This window comes from Otolemur garnettii, unplaced genomic scaffold (assembly GCF_000181295.1).
Source record: "Otolemur garnettii isolate 467f Iridium unplaced genomic scaffold, OtoGar3 scaffold00201, whole genome shotgun sequence".
NCBI lineage: Eukaryota > Metazoa > Chordata > Mammalia > Primates > Galagidae > Otolemur > Otolemur garnettii.
This window is the reverse complement of record NW_003852596.1, coordinates 393128-412302: the sequence shown is the minus strand read 5'-3', so window position 1 is coordinate 412302 and position 19175 is coordinate 393128. Positions and strand designations below refer to the sequence as shown.

Here is a 19175-nt window from a genome sequence, read left to right as displayed (position 1 = left end):
AAATGATTGTCATTAAAACAATTTAGGATTTTCTAATACCTTAGCAAATTTACCTCCATAACGAACCACTTCAGATCTTCAGTTATTTAAGAACATCACTGTTCTTCCTCTCTCTCCTCACTCAGCTATCTGAATTGCTATGAACCATGGCGCAACTGTACTACAAAAAGGTCAATTACTCACCGTACAGAGACCGCATTCCTCTGCAAATTGTGCGGGCTGAAGCAGAGCTCTCTGCAGAAGAGAAGGCCTTCCTCAATGCTGTAGAGAAAGGGGACTACGCCACTGTGAAGCAGGCCCTCCAGGAGGCCGAGATCTACTATAATGTCAACATCAACTGCATGGACCCCCTTGGCCGGAGCGCCCTGCTCATTGCCATTGAGAATGAGAACTTGGAGATCATGGAGTTACTGCTGAACCACAGCGTATATGTGGGTGATGCACTGCTCTATGCCATTCGCAAGGAAGTGGTGGGTGCTGTGGAGCTTCTGCTCAGCTACAGGCGGCCCAGTGGAGAAAAGCAGGTAAGAGCAATCCCTACAGGCTGAAAAGCCTTGAAATTAGGGAAGGTTAGGTAGTCTGGAATTGAGAAAGCATTATCTTAGAAATGGCATCGGTGATCTCAGTTGGTATCCGAGCGCTCTCCTGCATGGCCCATACTGAGTTTTACTCATTCGCCTTTTCCTTATTGGTATTTGCCTATATACGGGCCTAACAACCCAAAGATGTGCTCTCCATTTCCAGAATATTCAAGACCCTTCTACTTCCTGCTTTCTAGCTTCCTCTTCTTCCTTCATTCAAGGAGAGACCAAACACAGATCGGAAATTTCCCCTCACCAATCTCTTTCATGAAGACAAGACAGGAAACCTTTAAACTTGAATGTCCTGGTGCAGAAGGATACAGGGCCCCACCTATGTTCCCACTAACTGCAGAGTAACTGTGTTCCATCCCTAGATGTTTGGGCTTTCTCTTCTGTGCTTCTTGATTCCTCCAAGACACCCTGACTTAATATTCTGGAGTCATTTTTGATCTCTCCCTCTCTTGCCTCCAAGTCCTCAAGCCCTGTGGTTTCTTCTTTCCCAATTTCTTTCTTTCTTATTTTATTTAGGTTTTGGGGACAAGGTGGTAAAACAATTACATTCCTTTTGAAAAGAAGCCCTCTTAGTCAGATAAGTAAATTCTAGAGAGTCCTTCCAGGCACTTCAGAAACAGGATCAGAGAGACAGGGAGGTGGAGGAAAGTCAGAGAGAGCTGGGTTACGAGGCTTATGTCTAAGGCTTCTTAATTTCCCAGCATGCTGAAGTGTTACGTTTTCTGCATTCCAGTATTTTTCAGTAACTCCAATAGCACCTCATTAGAAGGGAAACCAACTCAAGAAGCCAAGCACTCAATACCTTCATACAATTGTGTGTCCAGTCCTATCTTCCCCCTGGTCCCTTCTAAACATCCCTTAAGTCAGACATACCTCTTCACTGTCTTCTTTAGGAGCATAGCATTGGGCACATAATAAGGACCCAAAAAATACCAAGTCATCAAAAACGGAATACTTTAATACACTCCAAAAGGTGAAATAATACATAGCCAAACTAAAATTGCAAAGTTCTTAGAAAATGTTGGTAATGAAAACACTCAACAGTAAATCATACGGGATAGGGTGAAAGCTGAGTTTAAAGGAAATTCATAGCTTTGATACTTGCCTAATTAAACAAAAAAGAATGAAAATAAACTAAGGGATGACTTACAGACTAAGAATTGTAATTAACACGGCAGAAAGCAAGACACTATATTAAAAACTTCCTTGAATAAAAATGTATCCAATGTACTCAATACTACTATGAAATCAATATATAATCACCTACACATTCATATGAATGATAAAACATAACTATAGTCCAGAAAGTAGAAGGGAAGAGAAGAGAGAGGGGACGGGAGGTGGGAGGCAGGAGAATGGAGGGCATTCAGGGGGACCTCACCGAATGCGCACAATGCAATGGTACATTTCAAAACTATTAAGAAAAGAGTATAATTGTGATGGATGTGTTAATCAGTTCAATGTAAGCATTTCACATTGTATATCAAATCAGCACACTGAACCCCATACATGTATCGAAGTATACAGTTATGATTTAATAAAAACAAAAAAAATAATAAAATAAAAAAATAAAACTTCCTTGAATAAACAGGCTAAATCCCCCCATTCCCCATCAGCATCTAACACAGTGCAAAGAGAGTAGGGACCTTGTATCCCTTGTTCACTGGTCTGTAACATAATATTACCAGAAAAGTGCCTACAACAACACAAGAGCTCAATAAATATTTATTTAATGAATGACTAATATAAAACCAGCACTGCGCTAAGCATCTTACATGACTCCCTTCATTTAATGCTCCTAGCAACTCTGTTAGGTAGATTACTGCCATCCCCATTTTACTAATAAGAAAAGTTGAGTCACAGGATGGTTATGACAATTGTCCAAGATCATAGTTAGTAAATATCATAGCCAGGATTCAAACCCAGGCAGCTAAGCTCCTGAATCCATGCTCGTTTAACTACTGGGCCATAATGCTTCCCTGGCAGCAAATAAGTCTCAGGGTTCCTAGCACAAGAGTTCTGAGACAGGGTAGATCTGAACCCCATAAATGGGGTCAGGAAAGGACAGGCCTAAAGGATCTGGATAAATAAATAGCAAAGCAGAGAGATATGAACATGTTTCCTATTTAGTCCATTTCACCATCCTCATCAAAACTGATATGTTCTGTGCCTCATTTCCCCAAAACCCTTCCTGTGTCTAGATGATTTAATGTGCTAATTAGCACTAAGGCTTATCCAGCTACATATTTCAAAATGACCTTGTCCACCTCTGAGAACCTGCAGCCCACTGGCTCTTCCCTTCACTTGATACTAATCACATACCATTTTGTACTGTTGGTTAGCTCTGCTTATGTAAATGTATAATATCTATAACTAGATTGTTTCTTGAACATGAGGCATAAATCTAATATTTAATAGCATCTGTGTTTCCCTCACCAGCATCTAACCTAGTACCTAGTACATAATGGGCAATATATGAAGATTTGTTAAGCGTCTTGGCACCTGTTGCTCAGTGGTTAGGGCACCGGCCACATACACCAGGGCTGGTGGATTCAAACCCAGCCCAGGCCTACTAAACAGCAATGACAGCTGCAACAAAAATACAGCCGGGTGTTGTGGTGGGTGCCTATATTCCCAACTACTTGGGAGACTAAGGCAAAAGAATTACTTAAGCCTAAGAGTTTGAGGTTGCTGTGAACTGTGATGCCATGGCACTCTACAGAAGGCGACATAGTGAGACTCTGTCTCAAAAAAACCAAAAAAACAAAAAGATTTGTTAAGGAACTTAAAGGAATTAAGTGTAACTCCCAGAAAAGCACATGGCTTGCTCATTTGAACGAGACCTTCTGGACCTTTATATTCAACCCCATTAAGCTTCATAACTGTTTTGAGAAAAAGAACCAGGGGAGGTTAAAAAAAAAAGGCTAATAATACTAACCCTACCTGAGTTTTCAAAGTAGGCCAAGTCCTTATTTCATAGGCCCCATTTCTGCCACCTTTCCCCAGTGCTCTAGCAAACACTGAGGCTTTTGCAGTCAGAAGAGAAAGGACTGTGTAAATTTATACTACAGTGTAATCAAAAGCATGACCTTCCCTGAGAAAAGGAAATATCCAATCACAGGAATGAACCACTAACGGTGGAAAGTCAGGCATAAGGAACCTGGGTGAAGCTATTCGGGGCAGGCAATTTTTCTGAGGACCCTATCATACACACTGCCAAGATAAGACCTTCTTTACCCATACTTGGATGTCACACTGCATGCACAACTCCACAGAGCCATCAGCTCCATGCCCAAGTTTCTTCAGTCACCTTCTCCTCCCCTTCTGCTCCCTCTCCAATCCCCACCACCGGCCTCTGCTAAATTTCATTTTCTTCCATTACTCTGGCAATCACTGGGCTAAGTCCTATGCCAGTAACTATAACAACAGGCTGCCACAGTCCTGGAGCTCTGCCTTGGTAGGAGATAGAAACAAGGTTTGTTTAACGGGGAGCAATCAGGGAAGAGAGCAGATAAAAACTTCCTGAAGGACCTTGGGCTGAGATGGGCAGGCCCTCCTCTTATACAGCATTCAAACAACTCTCCTTTTGCACGCTGGCCCTCCATTCTCTCGCCAAGGGATTGGGCACAGCTGATTTCTTTTTTTTTTTTTTTTTGAGACGGAGCCTCAAGCTATCCCCCTGGGTAGAGTGCCATGGCATCACGCTCACAGCAACCTCCAACTCCTGGGCTCAAGAGAGTCTCCTGCCTCAGCCTCCCAAGCAGCTGGGACCACCGGCGCCATCCACAACGCCTGGCCATTTTTTGGTTGCAGCCATCGTTGTTTGGCGGGCCCGGGCTGGGGATTCGAACCCGCCACCTTAGGTGTATGTGGCTGGCGCCTTAGCCGCTTGAGCCACAGGCGCCAAGCCGGCACAGCTGATTTCCATCAATCCTTGGAGGTGACACCAGTGCCCTCCTTGGCTTTATTGGGCAAGGACTTTAGCTGCAGGCTGGCAGGCACACCTCTGCTCCATCCTTACCCTAACCACCTGTGTTCTTCACGCCCTTCCTCCTTTTCCAGCCTATCAAAGTGTCTCTCAGATAAAGATCAGAGTCTGGCCAAAAATGGATGCTGCTGTCTTCAAGTATCAATATTCATATAGAGACTTGCTGTTTTCTTAGGGACCAAATCTTAAAGTAAAAATGGTAATACTTTATCAGGTAGAATTCTGTTCACCAGACATGTGTGTGTGTATTACTCTGTGGTCTTATTGCTGCAATAATCTGACCCTCTTGGCCCACTTCCTAACCTCTGTGGCCTATTTCCTTTGGGGTAGATTTTGACAATCTGGAGAATTTATGATTCCTTGGGGTAAAACTGCTTCAGTTAGTCTCAGAATTCAAAACGTTTGGATAAGATAAGGTCTAATGCCAGCCTACTTCTGATCTATTATCTTGCTACCTTTGGGCCACTGACTTTGGGAAAGAGTAAGAATCATTGGCACCAGGGAGAGTAAATCCAGCCACAATCCAGAGAAGAGACTCTTATCTGTGGATGCTCTAAATCATGTCAAAAATCAATTGTTACGCATGTGGGAAACTTGTCAAAATGCAGACTCCTTAGAATCAGAATCATGGTGGTTAGGCCAGAAATCAGTATTTTAAGGAACCCACTTTCACTCATTTTGGGGTAAGATGCCATCTACTTCTCTGTATTTGATTCCTAGGGCTGCCATAACAAATTACCATAAACTGGGTGAGTTAAAGCAAAAGAAATGCATTCCCTCATGGTTCCAGAGGCCAGAAGTCTAATAAGAAGGTATCAGCCTGGCTGGTTCCTCCTGGGCGGACAATCTCTTTCATGCCTCTCTGCTCATCTCCAATGGTTGCCAGCAATCCCAGGCATTCCTTGGCTTATAGCTCTGTCACTCCAATCTCTGCCTCCATTGTCACCTACAGTTGTCATCTGTGTCTTTCTTCTGTGTTTCTGTATCTAAATTTCCCTCTCCTGGCTCAGTGCCTATAGCTCAGCAGCTAGGGTGCCAGCCACATACACTAGAGCTGGCAGGTTCAAATCCAGCCTGGGCCTGCCAAAGAACAATGACAACTACACCCAAAAAATAGCTGGGCATTGTGGTGGGCACCTGTAGTCCCAGCTATTTGGGAGGCTGAGGCAAGAGAATTGTTAGAGCCCAAGAGTTTGAGGTTGCTGTGAGCTGTGACGCCACAGCACTCTACCGAGGGTGACATAGTGAAACTCTGTCTCAGTAAATAAATAAATAAATAAATTTCCCTCTCCTTTTACTTATAAAGATACTAGTCATTTGATTTAGGGTCCACTCTAATCCAGGAGGCCCTCATGTTAACATGATTACATCAGCATAGGTCACATTTACAGGGACCAAGAGTTAAGACTTGAACATATCCTTTTGTGGGACACAGTTCAACCTACTAAACAGAGAGACCTGTCTGAACAAGATGTTTTCAAACATTTCAGAAGCAGAATCTTTCATTAAGTGAAATCCCATTTAGATGTAAAACAAACAGACCCGGGTAGAGCTGCCCTAGTTTAAGTTATAGGTTGGGACCCAAAATCCACTTTTGTTCTCTCTCTCTCTCTCTCTCTCTCTCACACACACACACACACACACATATGCATCCACTCCTGTACCTTCTTGGCCCCTGAGGTGTGGGCATAACTTAAAAACCACTGTCCTAGAAGAAAGTGACAGATTCTAGTTCCGAGTTCATAGTGCTAGCTAGCTTGTAGCTAATAGAATGACCTTGGGTGAGTTACAGAATCTCTCTGTACCTCAACTTCATCATCTATAAAATGAAATTAACAAGGCCTAACCCTATCTAATTCAGAAGCCCAAGGTACGAAAGAAATAAAATGAAGATATGTCAAAGTATTTAGAACCAAAAAAAGGTTTTCGAAAATGCTAGCCAATGGGCAATAACCAGTATTTTCAGCTTTATTCCATCAGTCTGACTTCACATGTCATATTGTGTGGAGAGACCAGGTGGCAAACAGTACTCATCCCAAGGCACTCTTGGTACAGTGAGAAGGAGAGGTTGGGAAGCGAGCTGTTCCAGTTCACAGATGATCTCCTTCTGCCTGACCTTGATGGTAATCATCTCCCTTCTGCTGCCAGGCAAGCTGAGTAACCTCAAAGTCATCCTTCTTTTTTTCACTGGAATCTAAGGATTTGAGCAACAGGAAGGTAGATTTGCTGGCCTCTGCATCAAGAGCCCACCCAAGTAATGTTCTTTCTTGGTCACTTGCGTCAATGCAGGCAGGCAGAAAGAGGCTAAGCCAACCTTCTCCCCATGGCCCGCCCCTCTGAGCTCTGCCATAATTACTCATTTGTCTGTGGCAGATGGCTCCAAATTAAAATTGGTCTCACAGATGAGCTGGAGAGATTAAATCTCAACAACACTGATAAGTGCTTGTGTTGAGGTTATAGAAAATCAGCAACAGGATACTTCCATTTACTCCTCCTCCTCTCTGGCTCTTGATCTCAGGGTGAGATTACACAGTGTGAAGGGGGACATTGATGGTCCAGAAAAAGGTGACTGGAACACAGAAAGGGGGCATAAAATGTCTAGCCTATACATCTCAAACACTCAATATGAAAGGACAAAGTGAAGGAGAAAATTATAAAAGTCGCTCTGCTATTTATAGGCAGCTGCACTGGTAGAAAGACCATGGGCTTTGGAGTCAACCACTTATCAAATGTGTTTCCTTGAACAAGTCAGTTAATCTCTCCAAACCTCAGCAGTTTCTTCATCTGTAACAAAGAACAATAACGAAGTCCACTTTATAGAGTTGTAGTAGGAATTAAATGAAATAATATATGTATATTACTTAGAACATTTTCTGATATGTAGTTAAGTACTCAAATAAATGATAGCTAGTACTACTCCTATTTCTACTAGTTGAAACCATGTTGATTTCACTTACTGGCTAATGTCATTCAAAACATGTATTAAGTACCCACTAACACACAGTGATTAAGAATTCAGACTAAGTGACCTTGGGAAGGTCATTCACCCTGTTAAGCATCCATCTCCTTATCTGCAAAATGGGTTTAATGATATCACCCACATCAGAGAGTCTTTGAGACTTAAACAAGAATTAAATTTTAACTCTTGGCATAATTTGTTTCACGTAACCTTCAATATATGATACCCATATTATTGGCCTTAATACAAAATAGTATTAACTCAGTGTTCCCTGATCCAATATAAGACTGAGTCTCTATCCCCTGAATAATCTGAGTAACAGTTTTAATTCTATTATTGGCTTTGATTCCAATTCCAAAGTCAAGTTTTTAGGTTGAAACAATGCATCATGTCAATGAAGTCAAGAAATTAAATCAGTCAGTTTCAATTGGAAGAAAAGGACATAATGACAGCATAGCATCATACCTGCCAAAGTGACGAAATAAGTTACTTGTTGTGCTGACTTTCAATAGACGTAGCTCACCTCACTCACAGAATGGAATTGTAGGACGTTTCAAGATCATTTGGTCCAAAGTGACAGGTTCAAGGTCACTCAGCTGAGCCTGAACTGATACAAATGCCTCCTGTCTCCCAAGGTACTCTTTCTACTACCCCACTCTGCTTGGAGGAGCCTTCAGAAGTGGTAACGTTTACAACAAAGCTGCAAATAAACAAAGCAGCTACAAGTGGTGTCTATCCAGAACAACTTACTGATGACAGAGTTTCAGCAGATGATCAACTCTATTCAGTTCTATTCAATTTTCTGAGTATTTTTGAAGGCTAATCATCTGTTTCACAACAAAGTTGAAAGATATAATTAGTGCCCTCAAGAAATTTATTGTCACATAAAGTGACATCACCAAGACAGCTGACTAGAGGTATGAAAACGTCATTCCCTGCCCCAACAAAAATGGACCAAAACAACAAATAAACAACTACACTTCATTTAGAATTGTTTAAAGGAAAACACCAGAATACAGCAAGGGACTGGTGAAATCCCTGAGGAGCACGAAAACTCAGGATGGTAGTCTAGAGAGAGGAGCAAGGCATATGGCCTCTGTGGCCGTTTCCCCAGCTTGGATGGGTTCAGAGCTAGGAAGGGGTTCTCATTGTGGGGGAAGATAAACAAAAGATCCCTGGCAGTGTCCATTATTGCCATGGACACCCGGAGTCCTTGGTATAGCAGAGTCCCCTAGTCCTCACAGACACTGAGCCCAGTTTAGGGAGCTGCCTGTAGTCCACATGACTGCATTGTCCAGAGAAGGAGCCTGTGTGGTACCCCCATGGGACTCAATAACAAAGGAAGAAAGGAACAACTGAAAACAAGTAACAGAATGGCAGGAGTAAGTCCTCACCTGTCAGTAGTAACCTTTAATGTAAAGAGACTAAGTTCCCCAATTAAAAGATGTGGATGAATGGATGAACACACACAGAACTATATACTACCTAAAAGAAATTCACTTCACACGTAAAGACATAAATAAACCAAAGATAAGAGATGAAAAATGATAGTCCATGCAAAGGAAAAACAGAGAATAGGAGTAGCTAAACTATTTATGTTAGATTAAATAGACTTCAAGTCCAAAACTATAAAAAGAGACAAAGAAGTTCATTATATAAAAATAAAGGGCTCAATTCAGCAAAAAGATGAAATAATTGTTTTTTCTTTTTCTTTTTTGAGACAGAGTTTTACTCTGTCACCCATAGTAGAGTGTGGTGGCGTCACAGCTCACAGCAACCTTAAACTCTTGGGCTTTAAGTGATTCTCTGCAAGAGAATCACTCAGCCTCTCAAGTAGCTAGGAGTACAGGCACCTGCCACAATGCCCGACTCTTCTTTGTTGCAGTTGTCATTGTTGTCTGGCTGGTCAGGGCTGGGTTTGAACCCGCCAGCCTCAGTGTATATGGCCAGCGCCATAACCACTGTGCTACAGGCACTAAGCCAGAAGATGAAATAATTGTAACTATATATGCACTCAACACTGGAACACCCAAATATATGAAGTAAATATTATTATTTCTAAAGAGAGAGATACACAGTAATACAATAATAGCAAAGGCCCTCAATACCCCATTTTCAGCAACGGAAAGAACAGTCACATAGAAAATCACCAAACAAATATCAGAGTTGAATCACACACTCGACCAAATAGACATAACTGACATTTCTAGAACATTCCATCCAATAAAGGCAGAATACACATTCCTCTCAGCACATGGAACTTTATCCAAGATAGATCATATGTGAGGCCACAAGTCTGTACAAATGTCTTAAAAAAATGAAATAAGATCAAAAATATTCTCTGACCATGGTGAAATAAAACTAGAAATCAGTAGCAAGAGGCACTGTTATCCTTCTAGTTATCTAGATTTGAAACCTGGCAGTTCTCTTCAGCTGTCTCCTTCTCCATCCTTTCCTTCAGTCACCCATACCCAGTTGGTTACCAAGTGCCTCTGAATGACTTAAATGAGATGAGAATGCAAACATACAAACAATTGATAGAAATAGAAGTACTTTTAGAGCTAAGAGGCGTCTGCTGTATATGTAAGGAGCCTGAACTGACCCAGGCTCTGTGTCTGATCTTGTCACTCAGAGGCCTGTAGTTGCTCCTTATTTCTGTAGAATAAAGTTCAAAATATAGGCACTGAGTTGATAGTTGGTGGAAAGTTGGTTGGTTAATGGCCCCTCAAATCATGATGAATTGTCACTGATCAATCTAGCCCTAGACTTAGAGGAACATTGAGGCCAACAGGCGAGAAAGGATAAGAAAGGGGTTTCTGCTATCAGCAATAAGTCTCCACAGTCAGGAGGAAGTCCATCACTGGGAGGGCCATCTTAGATTCAGGTATCTTGTGATAAACTCAAATAGTTTATTGTGCCTGCAGGATTTAGTGACCCTCCATCCAGCAAGTATTCTCTGTTCTAAGGGTTATAGCAACCCCTGGAAGTTATCAGTGGAGGGGAGAAGGAATAGCCTAGGATTTGGAGGCGCCTGAAGGAAGGAAAGCTTCCTGTTTGGCCTTGCTGGCAGTGGATTGTTATCAAGGAGATCTGTGGGTCAAATGATAAAAACGTACTGAAGGAACCTTCCAGAGAGACTCAAACCAAAGAAGGAAGAGGAAGCTGGCCCCAAAAGAAGATGAAGACTCATCCCTGAGTCTACCACCTTTTCCTTCTTCAAGGCACGGTGACCCATAACAAATACCCCTGAAGCTGGAGAGCAGAAATTCTAAATCCTCCTCTGCTCTTCAAGGGCAGCCTAATGGTCTGCAACCACCATTAGTTCCATTCTCCATCTCAGAACTGGGGGTCAAACTTGGGAGCTAAAAATGATCACTAGCGATCCTTGAATCCACTCCATTGTCATGAAACCAGCCTTATACTCAAGCCGTCAGGCAGACAGTATCCGCTCACCTCCCAGTGCCCCTGTACACAGGGAAGAGCTTTCAGTCTGCGCTGAGATAGCCAGAGTGTAGGATGGTAGAATGGTTTAGGCTTTGTCTACCCAAGCTAAATGAAGATGTGCTGTATTCACTCAAGCAGTTTTCTCACTCTACCCCCTTCTTTCTTGATAACTTCACAATGTGAAATTAGTCAAGTATCAGGGTCCTAGTCATCATCACCCTTCTCCACCTTCATTTCTTTATTTTAGAATTTTTGCTATAGGAGTAAAACATGTTAACTTACTGTAAGAGTTAAAAGATAACAACACGTGAAGAAAAACATCTCCTGCTTCCCACTCCCCCAATCAGCTCCCTGGAAGTCATTACTGCATACAATTTGTGCATGTCCTTCTATTTTCTATTGATATTTAAGCAGAAACACACAGAGACTTTTAAAACCAATGTCCCATAACTTGATCTTTTCCCTTAACAGTACATTGTGGATATCTTGTTAAAAGTGAGCACAACATTGGCAAAGTGATAATCGTGTTTCATCTGCTGCTCAGCCTAGCTATCATATGCTCCCTGGTTCCTTCCTGCCCCCTCCCACCTGCTTTTTGGCAACCTCAGGGTTCTGACCTCTTGATTTTCCAGCACACTCCAGATAACCGTGGACTTTTCCTCTGAACTCTGGCTACTTCCAGAGTGATCAGGACCTCGCCCCTCATCCTCCATAGGCATGCCTACCAGCCAAGGGCACCATTTGATCTTCTAGAACAATGGTCTCCACTGAGGCTACATGAGTCTTGATCTGGGCCACTGTCTCCTAACCGTTGTGTGTCCCAGGCACAAAGAACTGCATGTTGGCCACTGAATCGCAACCACCACTGCCACCACCCTGAAGATAGAGTCAAGAAAGGGAAGGAGTATGTCCTCATTGCCTGCTGCATGCCCCATCATTGCTCAGGAAAGCATTCTCTCCCTTTTTTTTTTTTTTTTGAGACAGAATCTCACTATGTTGTCCTAGGTAGAGTGCTGTGGCATCACAGCTCACAGCAACCTCAAACTCCTGGGCTTAACCGATTGTCTTGCCTCGGTCTCCCAAGTAGCTGGGACTACAGGTGCCCACCACAACGCCTGGCTATTTTTTGGTTATAGTTGTCATTGTTGTTTGGCAGGCCCAGGCTGGATTTGAACCCGCCAGCTCTGGTGTACATGGCTGGTGCCCTAGCCACTAAGCTACAGGCGCCGAGCCAGGAAAGCATTCTTGATAAAGAGTTTCATACTAGGGAGAGCCTGAGGGTGCTGAGAAGTGTTTTAATTAGAAGACGGGAATATGGCCACATGATTCCAAAACCATAACTTCACCATTGAGGAGGAAAGGAATGGCATATCACCACGGGACATGTTCAAGCAGAGGCAGACGCAGGGACGTGACCAAAAGGGCTAAACATCCATTATGAGGCTGAGCTATGTCATCTCCAAGGTCTCTTCTAACCCTGGAATTTGGCAATGTGTATATCAACTATGGGGCATGATATGATGAACAAAGTCTGGAAGAGAAGTTCTCATATTGCCTCTATCCCTCAAGTATTGGACAGCCACAAACAAATTACTCATCTTCTCCACAGCTTAACCTCTTACCATTGAGAAGCAAAGGAATAGGGATAAGCCATGTTTAGAAATTATTCTAAAAATACTTTGTTAACCCACATTAAATAGGTGCCATGCCTGACACATAATTGGTTTAGTAGACAGTCAAGAATACAAAGCCCCAGTAATATAAAAACCACGAGGGAGTTCACTCATAAGTCCTCAGGCAGAGAGATCAATTGTCGTGTTTCTAGCATAAAATCTCCGGCGTTCTGGGGATATCAGTTTTAGCTGTGGTCCGCTTAACCACAGAATCATCAAGATTAAATAAAATACAGTGGCAATCCAGTCCATTTCTCCTGCCACTGCAATCAATCCAAGCTGCACTAATCTATAGCCTCTGAAAGACACAAACATTCCAATGCTAATTTGAGGGAACAGAACCTTAGCAGAGTATGAAAGAAGTCCCAAAACAATTCTGTGCAGGTGGCAGTTGTCCAGAATGCTCAAATGTGCACCTGAGACCACAAGGGAGTCTCAAGTTTATGAATGAGATCACAGATGAAGAAAAGGTTCCTGGGAGCCGCTGTGCACCACCTTGCACGCCTGATTACCCTAGCTGCCCCGTTTTGACAAAAGCCAAGCAATCCGTGCATCTGGGTAGCCCTTCAAGAGCTGGGGCCTCCATTTCCTTTCCCACTTACAACTTTGCATTCATTCATCTTTGAGATTCTTGTCCCCTATTAACTGAATATAATGAAGAAAATGAAGCAGTAGCAAATTTAATCTAGAGCCCCAGCCTCTTGTAAGGCCTCCTTTAGGTTAGCCCTGGCCTGTGTTCCTGAAAAGGTGGTGCTGAATGCAAGATATCTTTTTTTTTTTTCCTCTGAGACAGAGTCCCACTCTGTCACCCTTAGTAGAGTGCTGCGTCATCACAGCTCACAGCAACCTCAAACTCTTAGGCTCAAGTAATTCTCCTGCCTTAGCCTCCTGAGTAGCTGGGACTACAGGCACCCACTACAACGCCTGGCTATTTTTAGAAACAGGGTCTCACCGTAGCTCAGGCTGATCTCGAACCCAAGAATTCAGGTGATCCACCCACCTCAACCTCCCAAAGTGCTGGGATTACAGACATGAGCCACTGAGCCCAGCATCAATTGCAAGATTTTTTTGAGTTATGCTACCATCATGTGTCTTTCAGATAGCGCAGCGGTTCTCAACCCATGGGTCACACCCCTTTGTAACAATGAAAATACACCCTGCATATCAGATGTTTACATTCTGATTCATAACCATAGCAAAATTACAGTTATGAAGTAGCAACGGAAATAATGCTGTAGTTGGGGGTCACCACAACATGAGGAACTGTGTAAAGGGTCACGGCATTAGGAAGGTTGAGAACCACTGAAATAGAGGGACATGTTTTGCAAGTGATTGAAAAGTCAACATTACATTTAAAATGTCTGCCTTTCCAGGTTTCAGATTTGGGGCACGTTGGACTTCAGGGAAATAAGCACAAGACAGCTGATGTTTTCCTAATTCACTCACGATCAGCGCCTAGCTGACCCTTTCTCTCTAGCCCTTGCCCCTAGCCTGGGAGGATACAGTGAGAACGGCAGACAAGAGTAGCAGCAGGGTTAGCCGCCCAGAGGGGCTCTCCCTCCTTCCATCTCTAGCCAAGCTCCCATCCCTTTCCTTAGACACTTGGTCTGTTCAGAAAAGAACAAAAGGCAGTCTGCTTAAAATGGCACTACTGACAAAGCAGCTGCCAGTTCCAAGCAATAAAATTAAAAGTAACGTAAGAGAGAGAAACTGTGGGAGAGGTACATTGTGCTGAAGTTTTTCCCCTCAAAATGTGATAGACAGAAAATATGTGAGCATATGTAATTTATAAGAATATTAGAAAACCTTCACTCGTCAAAGGGTGTGTTTGGAAAGAACTGGCTTGCAGTTGAAGGGATAGGTTCGATCACAAAATGACTTAATTGCTACTTTCTTTTTTTTTGGAGGCTGAGTCTCACTTTGTCCCCCTTGGTGTAGTGCCATAGCATCACAGCTCACAGTAACCTCAAACTCTTGGGCTTAAACGATTCTCTCGCCTCAGCCTCCCAAGTAGCTGGGACTACAGGCACCCACCACAATGCCTGGCTATTTTTTATTGCAGTTGTCATTGTTGTTCAGCTGGCCTGGGCTGGGTTCAAACCCGCCACCCTCAGTGTATGTGGCTGGCGCCCTAACCAACCACTATGCAACGGGCACCAAGCCAATGCTACTTTTCCTGTCAATGGAAAGTTACTCCTTTTTTAAAGGATTCTGTTTTATTTGTGAGCCAGTAATTTACCCTTGGCCATTGTGTGCTGAAAAACCAACTGCTCATCAAGATATGCTGTCATGGCCACAAAACAGAGACTTCTGAATGCTGTTGCCAAAGAAGGAAGAACTATTCTTGAAATGTGTCCCACTGAGTTGTCTGTGCTGGATGAACTTAAACTTTCTGGCCTTATTCTGGCTTAGACTCCTTCACAAAGGTTTCCCAACCTTCATCAATTCCTGCTGCAGTCTGAGGGGCTCCTGGTTGCATGCGTGTTTCTGAGAGAATCCACTCAGAAATCCCAGATGGGGACTTGAAGCAGAAAGACCCTGAATACAAAATTGTCCCAGGGTGCCTCTAGCAATACCAACCAATAAAAATACTTCTCATGTTAATCAGAGTTCTTACAGGTTTGCCTTATGTTTGCCTAGAACATCCATAACCCATTGAAAGGCAAACTCCATAACGACCTACCCAGTTCCCTGCCACAGTCCTCCCAGTCCCCCACACCCCCAGATAAAGATACTTCATTCCTATAGAATGACTCTTCTCATCTATGATCTGAGACTAATCCTGTTCCTAGTTATGGGGACTCTTAGAACTGGAGGCCAGTAGCTTAGCAGTTCAGCATCAAGTCAGGCAAGCTGCTGGCCCTCTGTCCATCTTGTATTTTGATAGTCAGGCCTCAGCGCTTACCCGGTGGCCACGTGACCATGCCTCTGGTTTCTACTCTAATCTAGTGATTCTAAACTGCAGATGACTCCCCCCTCCGCAGGGGATATTTGGCAATGTGTAGAGATAGTTTTAGTTGTCAGACCTGTTAGGGGGAGGCTGCTGGTATCAAGGGGATAGAAACCAGGAATGATGCTGCACATCCTACAATGAACAGCATGGTTCCCGACAGTAAAAGAATCATCTGGGCCAAAATGTCAAGAGTGCCAAGGTTGAGAAACCCTGGACTACTTCCAGTAACTGAGTCCCTGTTTTTTATTATTTTTTTTATTGTTTGGGACTCATTGAAGGTACAAAGAATTAGGTTACACTGATTGCATTTGTTAGGTAAAGCCCCTCTTATAATTGTGTCCCGCCCCCAACAGGTGTGCCATACCTCATGACCCCCATCCCCTTCTCTCCTCCTCCTCCCTCATTCCCCTACCCTCTACCTTATACTAAATCATCTTCTGCCTTCATATTGGAATTGAATACACTGGATTCTTTTATATATATATATTTTATTTAGTACACTGGATTCTTGCTTCTCCATTCTTGTGATGCTTTACTAAGAAGAATGTATACCATGGAACACGATTCAGCCATTAAAAATGATGGAGTCTTTACAACTTTTGTACTAACCTGGATTGCGTTGGAACACATTCTTCTGAGTCCCTGTCTTATACCCTGCCCAGTATCCCCATACATGGTGCCAGACTTCACAATAATCACCTTTCTCCTAGACCTTCTCTACATCCACATTCTTTTGAAACAAGTGTTCTCCCCACACACTGAGAAACCTCTCTTTTATCCACTTCCATCCACTCCCACTGAACTGGGCTGCTTCAAGATGCTAGGCACCCATCATTCCACCTAACCATCTTGAGTCCATATACTGTGCTTGTTAACAACTCACGCTTTGGATCCAACCTACTTGGATTAAGGTCTTGGCCCCTCCATGTAGTAGCTGCATAACTCAGATGAGTTACTTTACCTTCCTGGGCCTCACTTTCCTTATCCATGAAATAAAAACCTCACAGAAGAGATAATACATGTCAAGTGCTCAGAGGAGTTCTTGGCATGTTTTTGAAGATTTGGTAAATGTTAGCTACTGCCCATTGGTGAGATGGGTCTGGTTTGCTTCAGCAGGCCTCATTTTTCCCGTGATGAACGAGCATCTAGAACAGCACCATCCAATAGAACTTTCTGCTACGATGGAAATGTTTTCTACCTACGCTATCCAATAAGGCAGTCACCATATGGCTATTGAATAGCTGAAATGTAAACAGTGTGACTAAGGAACTTAATTTTTAAAATACTATTTAATTGGGTGGTGCCTATGGCTCAAAGGAGTAGGGCGCCAGCCCCGTATGCTGGAGGTGGCGGGTTCAAACCCAGCCCCCAGCCCAAAACTGCAAAAAAAAAAAAAAAAAAAAAACCCAAAATACTATTTAATTGTAATTCTAGGGGGCAGGATGTATGGCAAAAGGAGAGTGGGCATGAGGCAGGATCTCACCTAATGTGCACATTGCAAGGCTGTATAACACGCCCCCTGGGTAGGGGGCTCTTCTACAAATGGAACTTTACCCTGGAAGTGAGAACAATGTAACCTAAAAATTGTACCCTCGTATGAATTTGAATAAAGTTTAAAAATACAAAAACACAATAAAACTACAAAGAAAAAACCAATTTTAATTCTAATAGTCAAACATGGCTAGGGGCATCATAACACAACCTCTACACCTGCACCCAAAATAAAATTGCAACATCCCCTGAGGAAGGGAGGGGCATTCTTTCTCTCCTCCCAGACATTACAAATCATCGTCCCAATGAGGCACTGTACTGATGGGAGGTGTGTTACAATCCTCGGGTGGGTTGGGATAGAAGAACAGGCTAAGGCTGGCATGACTAAGTCTGGCTAGTTCTGCCTCCCTGCTCCAGTCAGCTATTGCCAAACAAGCTTCATACTTTATATTTTTCGTTGCCAATTCTTGCCAGGACAGGGATGGGAGGGGCCCATATCAGCATCTAGTGGATAGAGACCAATTATTAGTTGGCCCAAATATCAGCCACAAAGAGGTTGAGAAACTCTTCCCAAGAGGAATCCTTAAACAATCTGGGGGGGAGGGGACATCATTCAGCTCTCAAAACCCTCTAAATCAGCAGTTCTCAACCTGTGGGTCACAACCCCTTTTTAACAATGAAAATACATTACAGCATTAGGAAGGTGGAGAACCACTGCTCTAAATGCTAGAGGTCTCTAACTTCCTTAGGATTCAGTTCAATGATTACACTACCTTCAATTTATTTATTCCCTTCAAATTACCTAGAAAGAAATTGTTCCTCTCCATATTAGGAACACATTTTTACAAGCAGTAAGTCTTCAATCTGGAAGAATGCAGATAAAGAACAGAAATCTCAAAAATGATAATAGCCATAAAAGAGGGAGAATTGGGTCTAGTTTACCCAATGCTAGGATATTAGAAGAGAGCCTTTGAAATATGTAAGAGTTTTAGGATGAGTGATAGACCATGATTTCCACAATGCATAATAAAATGACTTGTCCTCATTCTCCTAAAAAGGTAATAAGACACGTGAAAGGGTTAAGAAAGGCATTCTCAGAAGGGGGTGGATTTAGATATGCATACAGCTTCTAAAACCATAAGGGAGTACTTAAAGGAGCCAGAAATATTAGGGCCACACTTCTTTGAAATTGAAAGCATGAAAGGAATTCCCACTCAGTTTTTTGTTTTTTTGTTGTTGTTTGTTTGTTTGTTGCAGTTTTTGGCAGGGCTGGGTCTGAACCCACCACCTCTGGCATATGGGGCCGGCCACAGGTGCTGCCTGTTGTTTTTGTTTTTGTTTTTTTTTAAGATAGAGTCCCACTCTGTCACCATAGCTCACGGCAACCTCAAACTCTTGGGGTTGAGCAATCAATCCTCTTGCCTCTTGTAGCTGGGACTACAGGCATGGGCCTCTAGGCCTGGCTAGTATTTACTACTTTTAGTAGAGACAAGACTGCCCAGCAGGGTGTTCTGGCCCCGGAAAGTCAAGTATCTGAGAGCCTGGTCCCACCTGATGACCGTTCTCTTGGCAAGAGAACGTTACCTGGGTGTTCTCTTAGAGAATGTTACCCATCTGTGGGAAAGAACAAACGTCCAGCGCTTTAAATCAATCCCACCCCGCATTCCTGGGTTGTCAAAGCATCCTCTGACCAACCCAAGAAGCCTTCCAGCCAAACAAAAGGAAGCGTCCTTCCAATACTTCGGGAAGAATCCCTGAGGAGAGTGGCCTCCGCAGCCCCTGCACTAGTCTGGAATTAGCCACTCTTGCCAGTGTACCCGCTGGCTCTCCTGTGCTTATTACTTGCCTGCAGCACAGCCCGAGAAATCAGGTATCTGGGAGTCTGGTCCCACCTGATGCAAGTTCTGCCCCATAGTAACAATCAGAGTGGAGATGAGCCCTGCCCTGGAGATAACAGCTGTGTGGTGCTTGCATATTTACCCCTCTACAATTTTTACAAGCTTTTTCTAAATTCCCAGCAACAAAGAAAAATAGGCTTTTTATCATGAGCAGGTCTTTTTTTTTTTTTTTTTTT

The 19175-nt window shown here is 43.1% G+C and overlaps 1 protein-coding gene across 1 annotated transcript in view; it reads left to right on the top strand.

The window, feature by feature from the left end:
- TRPC5 (transient receptor potential cation channel subfamily C member 5) overlaps positions 1-19175 on the top strand; it is a 414644-nt gene that overhangs the window by 160324 nt on the left and 235145 nt on the right. Inside the window, exon 2 of the mRNA XM_012812309.1 lies at positions 126-524. Within this exon, the coding sequence (XP_012667763.1) occupies positions 147-524 (378 nt within the window). The 5' untranslated portion in view covers positions 126-146. The remainder of the gene's footprint in view (positions 1-125; positions 525-19175) is intronic.